This window comes from Solanum tuberosum, unplaced genomic scaffold (genome assembly GCF_000226075.1).
Source record: "Solanum tuberosum cultivar DM 1-3 516 R44 unplaced genomic scaffold, SolTub_3.0 scf00042, whole genome shotgun sequence".
Classification (NCBI taxonomy): Eukaryota; Viridiplantae; Streptophyta; class Magnoliopsida; order Solanales; family Solanaceae; genus Solanum; species Solanum tuberosum.
The window spans coordinates 911,922-921,687 of NW_006238967.1; the positions used below are offsets into that span (position 1 = coordinate 911,922).

Consider the following 9,766-nt stretch of genomic DNA (forward strand, 5'->3'; position numbering starts at 1 on the left):
ATGTACCGTTTCAAAAGTGGACAAGTAATTAGGAACAGAATGAGTAATACATACAAAGTCTCAAAAAATGTAATACATGAAATGATTGTAATAATGATAAGGGTACGTTAGGAACTAAATGTATAATTATACATTGATTTCATAAAGTGGACAAGTATTGTTGAACGAAGATAATATCTATCATTTATTTTAGACTATAAATTTTAAAAGTTTGTCTAAGTCAAACTAGCTCATATAAAATAAAACGGATGGTATTATATACTTCCTCCGTCCCATTTTATGTGAGGTACTTTGACTCGGCACGAAGTTTAAGAAAAGAAGGAAGACTTTTAAAACTTGTGGTCTAAAATGAATGATAGGAATTTATGTGACTGTAAATCATTTCATTAAAGGATAAAATAGACATTTTATAATAAAATTGTTACTTTATATAGAAATGTGTCATTCTTTTTGGAATTGACTAAAAATGAATGTAATCATTAAAGGATAAAATAGACATTTTATAATAAAATTGTTACTTTATATAGAAATGTGTCATTCTTTTTGGGACTGACTAAAAAGGAAAGTAAGTCATATAAATTGGGACAGAGGGAGTATTGTCATTCTTTTTGGAATTGACTAAAAATGAATGTAAGTCATATAAATTGGAACAGAGGAAATAATTATTACCCTATTATTATTAGTTGGTAAATATATATATATTTTCCAAAAAATATTAATTGTGGGGTGTGGAGTTGGGGTTGGTTATTCTACTGGTCCATCTTATTTTATGGGGGTGAGAGGTAGTGTTGTTTATTCTTCCTCTGGTCCGTTTATTTTCAATTCAAAGTCCATTTTTTCAATTTCATTTCTCTGTTAGGACATTAATCCATCTACTTTATTGTTTTTCCTACAAACTATTTCATCTTTTTTTTTTAAAACTTTCTCTCTCCTCTTTTTCTCTCTCCATTTCTCCAACAGAAACCGGCGTTGGGATCTCCGCCATCGCTCGCCGGAAAACTTCACAATTTCCGATCGGGGATTATGAATGTTTAGCTGTGGATAAACGGAGAAAATATAAACAATTTAGCAAGAGGAGAGAGAGAAATTACAGGTGGTTTAACGTGCAATGTAGGAAAAACACATACACAACAGGAGAGAGAGAGAAACAGCGAGACAGATAGAGAGAGAGAAAGGCATCGAAGCTTTGGAGGTTTCTGCACGGCACGGATACCTAGATCTCTTCTTCAATTTCCCTTCCTTACCTTGCCTTGTGCCGTAATTTATTCCTAAACTATTTTTTCATCTCTCTGTTCTCTCTTCCTAATCTTTATAGCTACCTCTCATACCTTCCAATTTTTCTATATATTCAAAAAAAAAATATCTCTCTCATCATTCTCTTGTCTACAGGTGCGTGCTTTTTTGTTTTCCTTCTACTTTTAGCTCAATTATGGCATATCCTCTTTTGATCTACTCAAAATTGGCTTCGTTTAACTGTTCGATCGGTCTTCAACTTTTCTCTTTGCTAAACATTAACTATCCTTCTTCTTGATCTGCTTAGCTTGATTAATTCATTTCAAACCTATGAAATTCTAATTCTGTCTTCACTTGTTAAATGCATCTAGCTGAAAATTCATTTTAACATGTATGATATGATCCAACCTCTGAATTCGGCTGAAGCTACTCCCCGTTCCATATATACGTTTCTTTTAACTGTTTAACTTGTATAACAACATAATTGAAGTATGTGTCTCAACTGTGACAAGTTGCTTACTTTGATGTTTCTATTTTGTGCCCAATCAGTATAAAAATTGGTTCTTTATGACTTCTCATTGCAGAAATACTTTGAAACAAGATCTTCTTCAAGTTTCATACAGGGTTAATGTATTTCGTGGTCTGATTGAAAGAAGGGATTCTTTCGTCGATTAGATAATTCCTTCTGTATCCAACTTGCATCACGCCATCTCAAATGAGGGAGCTACAGGGTTTATCGCCGTCATCTTACTTCTCCGAGGAATTATGTTTTCGTGATGAGGTATAAATTGTTCATACATCACTCTTTGTAATCTGTTAATATACTTGTAATGTTACAACAGTCTTGAATAAGGCCTCAAATGGATAAAGTAGGGTGGGAATACTATTTTGCTTGTTTTTTTCCTCGGTGACTGATACCTTCCTCGTCTGAACTTGACAGAGGCAAGTTGGATTTTGGAAGGCAAATAGCCTGCAGAACTACCATGGTGAGTAGTAATTTAAATAAAACATTGTGTGTTCCTATTTATTTCAGGAGTTTGCTAGTGCTAGCCGTTGTTTCAAATATGCATCTGCCTGCCTTATGCACAATGCGACTATCAGACTAGTTTAGTGCCGTGATTTGAAAGTGGTAGTGGATACTGATTGTTTCAGCTATTAGTTTAAGAATCTCCATTGTCCCTTCTTCTCCCCTACTCGAAATTCTTATTGTTACAGTGCTGTAAGCTATAAATTTAGAATATGTGATCTCATCCTGCAAAAACTTTTTTTTCTAAAACGATTTTAGAGAAGATAATTATGTTTAAATCATCTTCAAGTGACACAAGATTGGTATCTCTATTGATTTTTGGAAACTTATTCGGTTGAAAGGTGGTGACAGAAATGGTAATTAGACTGTATGAATCTTGCGCAATGGTTGTTTGAATCTTGTCTAAATTAATGTGCTTTAACCTTTCTGATATCCAAAATATGTGCACCCTTTCTAAAATACAAACAAATGCATGACCCCCCCTCTCTAGTAAGGATAAAAAAGAAAAGAAGAAAAAGAATGAAGGTCCTGCTAGCAAAACGTGCAATGACAAGCAAATCCTGTTATTTCTGACATATTTTTTCATGGCTCCATCCATGTATATTCTTTATAAAAGATACCATAACAAGGGTGAGTGATATTCTTTTGATTTCCAAGTAGAAAGGGTTGTGATCCAGATGAAGGGTTTTGATAACCTCTCTTTCCACTTATCTGACGCCTTCTCATGCAGGTCTTAAAAGTGATGATGCTTTACAAAGAGCTGCTGTTCGTTCATCACCCTTTGAGAATCATATTTCATTGGGCTCCCCGACGGCGAAGCATTTTGAACATCATGATTCTCATCTAAAACAAGACAAAAAAGTTAACAGTATCATAGAAAGACGAGCTGTTGGAATTGAAAGAGCATCCCACTCCTTACCTAGAGCTCTTGACTATAACGTGGGTGTAAGATCTATTGTCAGCACTGACTTGGCATCTTATCCAGCAGAAGACGACAAAATTAGCATATTGGGAGGTCAATATGAGAATGGTCTCTTCTCGAGCTCATTATCAGAGTTATTCAGTAGAAAATGTATGTCTTGCTTTCCTTCTGTTTATTAGTCCTTTGGCCTATTACTTTGTTTTCCTAGTGTTGTCGCTTTTTTGGCAAATTTTTTCCCCATTGCGATTTCAGTGGCTGTCAAAAGTGGTACTTTCACTGCTTCTCTTGTGATTATGTTGTAGTTGGATAACTTATTAATTCAGTCCCTCTCTTATCAATTTTTTTCGTTTTATTTCTTCGGCTTTTCAGTCGGTGGAAGAGGAGTTGATGTTTGGATTTTGTATGCAGTGCGATTACCGACCAACTATTCCCCACATGGTCATTCTGTTGGAGCAGCTGACTCACACTATGAAGAAGAACGTTTTGAGTCCCTTAAAGAACTTGAGGCCCACGCTATTGGAAATCTTCTCCCTGATGATGATGACTTGCTTGCTGGGGTTACTGATGGGCTAGACTATGTTGGCCAACCCTATGCTGGTGATGAAACTGAAGATCTTGATCTTTTCAGTAGTGTTGGAGGTATGGACCTAGGAGAAGATGGTTCCTCTACAGGACAACAAAATTCTGAATATGCTGGGAATTATACTCTGTTGTTGGGCGACTCTAATGCTGCAATTGGTGGCCAGAAACCTTTCGAGGAAAATCCATCTAGAACACTCTTTGTAAGAAATATAAATAGCAGTGTTGAAGATTCTGAACTACAAACTCTTTTTGAGGTGAGAGCGGTCAATCAGTGGGTCTACATTTTCCAGAAACTTCTCTCTACACTCTTCAAAGAGAATTAAAATGTAAACAGAAATTGTATGTTCTGATTGGTGATAATTGTTGTGTTTGATTCTTATGAACAGCAATATGGAGATATTCGCATGCTATATACAGCATGCAAGCATCGCGGTTTTGTTATGATATCTTATTATGATATTCGAGCATCACAGAATGCCATGAAAGCTCTTCAGAACAAACCACTGAGACGCAGGAAGCTAGACATACATTTCTCAATTCCCAAGGTATGTATGCTTCATCTTTCTTGGTCTTTCCTAGTGCCGGCAAAATGAGCCCATATTTTGGTAACCCGCCCATATTTTAATGGGTCGGGTGAGTGACTTTTTACATGGGTAAAATATGGGTTGATACCCATATTCAACCCATAAAAATATGGGTAAAATATGGATTAGCCAAATGGGTTAAGCTTCTAACTTTTATTTGCTCAAAATTCATGATATCACTAAAAATACGATAACTTCTCTTCCTTTTTATGTTCTTCTATAGAACTAATTATTTTCTCTATAATTGAAAAGGTGAAGTCTTTGGCCCTCCAAAAATATATATTTTAAATGTACATTTCTTTTGTTAATTATAATTATATTTTTTTATTTGTTTAATTTTAATTTGGATAATAAATAATAGTGTAAAATAAGCAAATCCTGTATTAGTATTGACATTGCTTAAAGTGCATTAAGCATGTTTTAGTCCTAAAATGCAAATATTCATTTACTTTGAAATTAAAAATATTTTCCCCTTGTTATTACATAAATTTATTTTATATTGAAAAGTTATAGGATTTCTTTTTGACTTTTCTGAAACAATAAAACTAAATGAAGCATTTTTAACATTTTTCATTTAAAAAAGACTAAAATATTTTCTCCATGTTGAATTCTTAAGTAGAGTACTATTTACTCATGAAAATATGGGTAAACTAGTATTTTACCCAATCCATTTTTACCCATATCAAATATGGGCGGGTTGAATTATTACCCATTTTATGTTGATCCATTTTCAACCCGCCCAAATTTGATCCAACCCGCCCATTTGCCACCACTAGTCTTTCCCATGCCTGTTTTTGGCATTACTGGCCCTACAATTGTTTTTGACATTTCTATATATCTCCCATATGCAAGCAGTATACCAAAAAAATCATCCATAGGCGGTATTTTCTGAGCTAGAGTTGTTTTTGCATCGCATGTTTCTCAGTCAACAATTCTCAGCCCTACTTTTCTGATCATTTTTGATAGGACAATCCATCAGAAAAAGATGCCAACCAAGGGACTCTCCTGGTTTTCAACCTTGATTCCTCTGTTTCAAATGATGAACTTCATCAAATATTTGGTGTATATGGCAAGATTAAGGAGGTCAGCTAGTCTACTAGCTTTTTGCATGCAGTTGTTTTGTAAGGGATATTACTGATTTTTTTTCTTCATTTTTGCCCCTTTCTTTTAAAAGATCCGCGAGACTCAGCATAGAAGCCATCACAAATTTATAGAGTTTTATGATATTAGAGCTGCAGAAGCTGCTCTTCGTGCTTTAAACAGGAGTGACGTTGCAGGGAAGCAGATAATGATTGAAGCAAGCCATCCTGGTGGTACTAGACGGTGCGAATTTTTAACATTTTGCTTTCCTTAGCTCTTCTTGGAGATACCCCTCCTTCCCACTTCTCAGAAAAAGGAGAGAGAGAGAGAGAGAGACATCAGGACAGTGCTGTTGTAGAAAGCTGTTAGCTATATTATGTTTTATAGCTGTATGCCAATTATCCATGTTCTATAGGCTTCTCAAATTTGAACTCATTGTTAATCTGGGAAATTGTTATTTTCTTTTAACTGATTCACTCTGTATTTGAGCCTTTGTTTGAATATAGCAGGCTGTCGCAGCAATTTCCTTCTGAGCTGGAGCAAGATGAACCTGGTCTTTATTTGCAGCAGAATAGTCCTAGCAGTTTAGCCACTGGATTTTCTGGTACTAGTACACTTCATTCTTTGCATTATAATTCTTGCAGAAAAAGTATTATCATTCACTTTACTTAAATCGTAAGTTCCAGGAGCACTTCCACATGGAGGACATGGTTCGAGTATGGAAAATGGATCTTTTCTGGGCAGGCAATCAGCCAGTGGTTCTGCCATTAATTCCTATTTGGATAATGCATTTGACTGTGGATTATCATTCAGTGTTCCTAACAGCTTATTGAGGTTGGAATCTAAGGGGGGTAACCAAGCCAATGTTGGTGAAACTGGCCACCTGCAGAGCCAAATCAATTTTGACTTTCGGGGCACATCAGGTCTCCATCCTCATTCTCTGCCAGAGTACCATGATGGTTTATCTAATGGAACTTCCTCCATTTCTCCGGGCGGCATTTCTGCAACTATGAATATCAGGCCACTAGAAGCAATAGAAAACCGAAAGTTCTCCAGAGTTGGCCCTAATGGGCAACCGGTGGAACTAAATGAAGGTAAGAAGTTCCATATCACCGGTCTTCGTTCTGTGCAAGGATAAATGTTATACTGACCAGAATAGTGAGGTTATAATCCTGAAAGAGAGGGAAGCAAGAAGAAGAATGAGACTGTTGAAATTTGCTTGTATCCTAGCCAATTCTCTGATATGTTTCTTTTTCATTTTAATGAGGGTCAGCAGTTTCTAACGGAGCTGAGAGTGCAATTGTACCTGTAAGGGTACAGGTACAGGGGCCATATAAATAAAAACAAGTGTGCCAAATTTGCTTATTTACTGATCTTCTATGTTTGCTATCTCTGTTCATTACAGTTTTTACTCCAAATGGAAATGTGAATTGTCCTTCTCCTGGGCACCAGTACATGTGGAGTAATTCACATCAATCGCAGCCTCAAGGCATGATGTGGCCAAACTCACCAACATATGTAGGTGGGGTCTGTGCTTCTCGCCCTCAACAACTGCATTCAGTTCCAAGGGCTCCGTCTCACATGCTCAATGCACTTGTACCAATAAACAACCATCATGTGGGTTCAGCACCTTCTGTTAATCCATCCCTCTCTCTCTGGGATAGAAGACATGCCTATGCAGGAGAATCTCCAGATGCATCTGGTTTTCATCCAGGTTCTCTGGGCAGTATGAGGATGTCTGGAAATTCACCACATACTTTGGAGTTCATTCCTCATAACGTTTTCTCGCGCACTGGTGGCAGCTGTATAGACTTGCCAATGTCTTCCAGTAATGTCGGATTGCATTCCCATCAGCAGAGAAGTTTAATGTTTCCTGGTAGAGGTCAAATAATTCCTATGATCAGTTCATTTGATTCTCCAAATGAAAGGATGCGGATCCGTAGAAATGAAGGCAATTCGAGTCAGACTGACAACAAGAAGCAGTTTGAACTGGATATTGAACGGATTGCGCGAGGGGACGATAAAAGGACAACCCTAATGATAAAGAATATTCCTAACAAGTACGTCACTGTTTTTTATTATTAATTGATATTTTATTTTATACCTGAAACCCTTCTATTTGCTGATGTGAAAACATTATGCTAAAGATGTTGATGTGGAGGGAATTTACTCCAAAAAAATGAAGAAGCTGTTTGTTGTTGAGAGATTACTAATCCATTAGTTTCTTTGTTATTTGAGATGATTTTTCTTGAGTTCTCTTGAAAACTACCCTGACTTGGTGGGTCATTTAGCGTATGTGTAGATAAAATTACCATAAGTCTGTACAAGTAGAGAGTAACAACTGTCTACCACCTTGAACTGTTATCATGTAGTAGCATGGTGAGTGCTATTACATATCAGGCCTTCTCATCTTAAGCTTTTCCTCTCCCCTTATCTTGCTGAATGACTTGAAATATTTCTGACATTTTCTCCAATGTGTCCCAGTTGTAACTTATTTAACAGATTTTCTAGTTACATTTTGTAGATCATTAATACTGACACCAATGCATCTAATGAGCATACCGTATTTATATGTATTTTGGTTGCAAAATTTCAATGCTTGTATACCAGCATGGGATGAATAAAATAACATTAAGGCTTCATTTCAAGATCAGTTTTCATCTTTCGAGTATAAAGATCATATATCTGTTGTCACAGCGACAAACTTGTTCAGCTATTGGATATATATTTTTTGCATTCTTTGTCTTCAAAATTTGCAATGGTGTGCCATGTTTTAACTTCTCCTGGGGATTTTTAGATATACTTCAAAAATGCTTTTGGCTGCAATAGATGAGCGTCACAGAGGAACATATGATTTCATCTATCTACCCATTGATTTCAAGGTTAGTGCTTTGTCCATGGTGAAAGCTTTCTTGTGTTCTGGATCTTGTTTCTACTCTCTATATAACTTTGGTTTGTTTTGTTGCAGAACAAATGCAATGTAGGTTACGCATTTATCAACATGACTGAGCCTACTCTTATTGTTCCATTTTATAATGTATGTGGTTCTGGCACCCTAAATAAAATTAGTTCTATTCAATTTGATGGTAACTTCCTATCATTAAAGGTGAGAAAATATTTGTCAGGCATTCAATGGAAAGAAATGGGAAAAATTCAATAGTGAGAAGGTGGCATCACTTGCATATGCTCGCATTCAGGGAAAATCTGCACTCATTGCTCACTTCCAGAATTCTAGCCTGATGAATGAAGATAAGCGATGCCGACCAATCCTCTTCCACACTGATGGCCCTAATGCTGGTGATCAGGTATGAACACAGCTCTATCAAATAGCTGTCTTTGCTTTTATAGTTTCATTTGTATCTGGGGGACTATCAGCTTGATATTTGGTCTCAATTTGGAAAAGTGTGATCTGTGTGGGAGGAAAATTAGTTCTCATTTTCGTGATTTTGCAGGTGCCGTTTCCCATGGGTGTAAACATGAGGCCAAGAAGCAGCAAAAATCGGGCTGGCACGAGTGAAGAAAGCTACCAAGAGAGCAAGGATTTCATAATTGAAGAGTCTGTGAATGAATCAAATTGAGGAAGCTGCTGCAATTTTGTTGGTACTAACCTACTAATAGGAGGATTTTGAGACTGGAAAGAAATATCCACCCAATTTTTATTAATGTACATTAGGGTGGTCACTGGAAAGGCAAGAAAAAAGAAGAAAAGACTTGTATTTTTCTGAATTTTGGGACAGACTCCTGAAATAGTCATGAAAATTGAGGCATCTCAGTGGAGCTTCAAAATTTTGCAAGATTTGGGAGGCTACTAATTCATGATAATCACACATATGAGTTTCCATGTATTCATAAAACATTTGCGGCACAATGGAGGGTTCTCTTGTATCTCTTTCTCTCTCCTGGCATTTTCCATATATATTTTTTTTGTCTACTGACAATATTATTAAGAAATTTTTTCTCATCTCTCCTCCCAATCCATTCCTTCCAAATTACATGAATTATAATTGATTGGCCACTATTTCTTTCAAATATTTTAACGTTACTTTGGCGTTACTCTTCATTAGCTATTACAAATTCATTATTACCATTGACTTCATTAGCTATTACAAATTCTTTATTATCATTGAATAGCGAGAAAATTTAAAACGACTATAATTTGGACATAATTAGAGATTTAAAGTCATAGTGTGAGTACTTGTGATTCATAGCAACAATTTTATAGAGGAGATAGGTGAACGAGATAAGAAGAGGGAGAGGGGAGATATTAGAGAGAGGATGAATACATGTTGATACAAGTTATATTCGATGGAATACAACGAATGCAATTTGATAGAGAGA

General features: G+C 36.1%; 1 protein-coding gene across 3 annotated transcripts; it reads left to right on the forward strand.

Annotated features, from left to right (window-relative positions):
- Positions 1-754: 754 nt before the first annotated feature.
- LOC102579060 (protein MEI2-like 4) lies at positions 755-9,389 on the forward strand. Of its 3 annotated transcripts, XM_006343122.2 has the most exons (16): positions 755-1,389; positions 1,818-2,014; positions 2,174-2,219; positions 2,991-3,332; positions 3,552-3,567; positions 3,619-4,018; positions 4,151-4,309; positions 5,315-5,431; positions 5,523-5,671; positions 5,938-6,032; positions 6,109-6,522; positions 6,834-7,488; positions 8,226-8,310; positions 8,397-8,465; positions 8,554-8,733; positions 8,881-9,389. In XM_006343122.2, the coding sequence occupies exons 2-16, from the start codon at positions 1,949-1,951 to the stop codon at positions 9,004-9,006; spliced, it is 2,919 nt and encodes a 972-aa protein (XP_006343184.1). In that variant the 5' UTR covers positions 755-1,389; positions 1,818-1,948; the 3' UTR covers positions 9,007-9,389. The 3 variants fall into 3 exon arrangements, with proteins under 3 accessions (XP_006343184.1, XP_006343182.1, XP_006343183.1); XM_006343120.2 differs by lacking the exon at positions 3,552-3,567 and having other exon boundaries at positions 756-1,389; positions 3,591-4,018; XM_006343121.2 differs by lacking the exon at positions 3,552-3,567 and having other exon boundaries at positions 756-1,389; positions 3,591-4,018; positions 6,115-6,522.
- Positions 9,390-9,766: the final 377 nt, after the last annotated feature.

Excerpts from the sequence above, each read along its gene's own strand:
- LOC102579060 (XM_006343120.2), top strand. The coding sequence starts at position 1,949 with ATGAGGGAGCTACAGGGTTTATCGCCGTCATCTTACTTCTCCGAGGAA. Across the intron at positions 2,015-2,173 it reads AATTATGTTTTCGTGATGAG|AGGCAAGTTGGATTTTGGAA; the intron begins GTATAAATTGTT and ends TGAACTTGACAG. Across the intron at positions 2,220-2,990 it reads TAGCCTGCAGAACTACCATG|GTCTTAAAAGTGATGATGCT; the intron begins GTGAGTAGTAAT and ends CTTCTCATGCAG.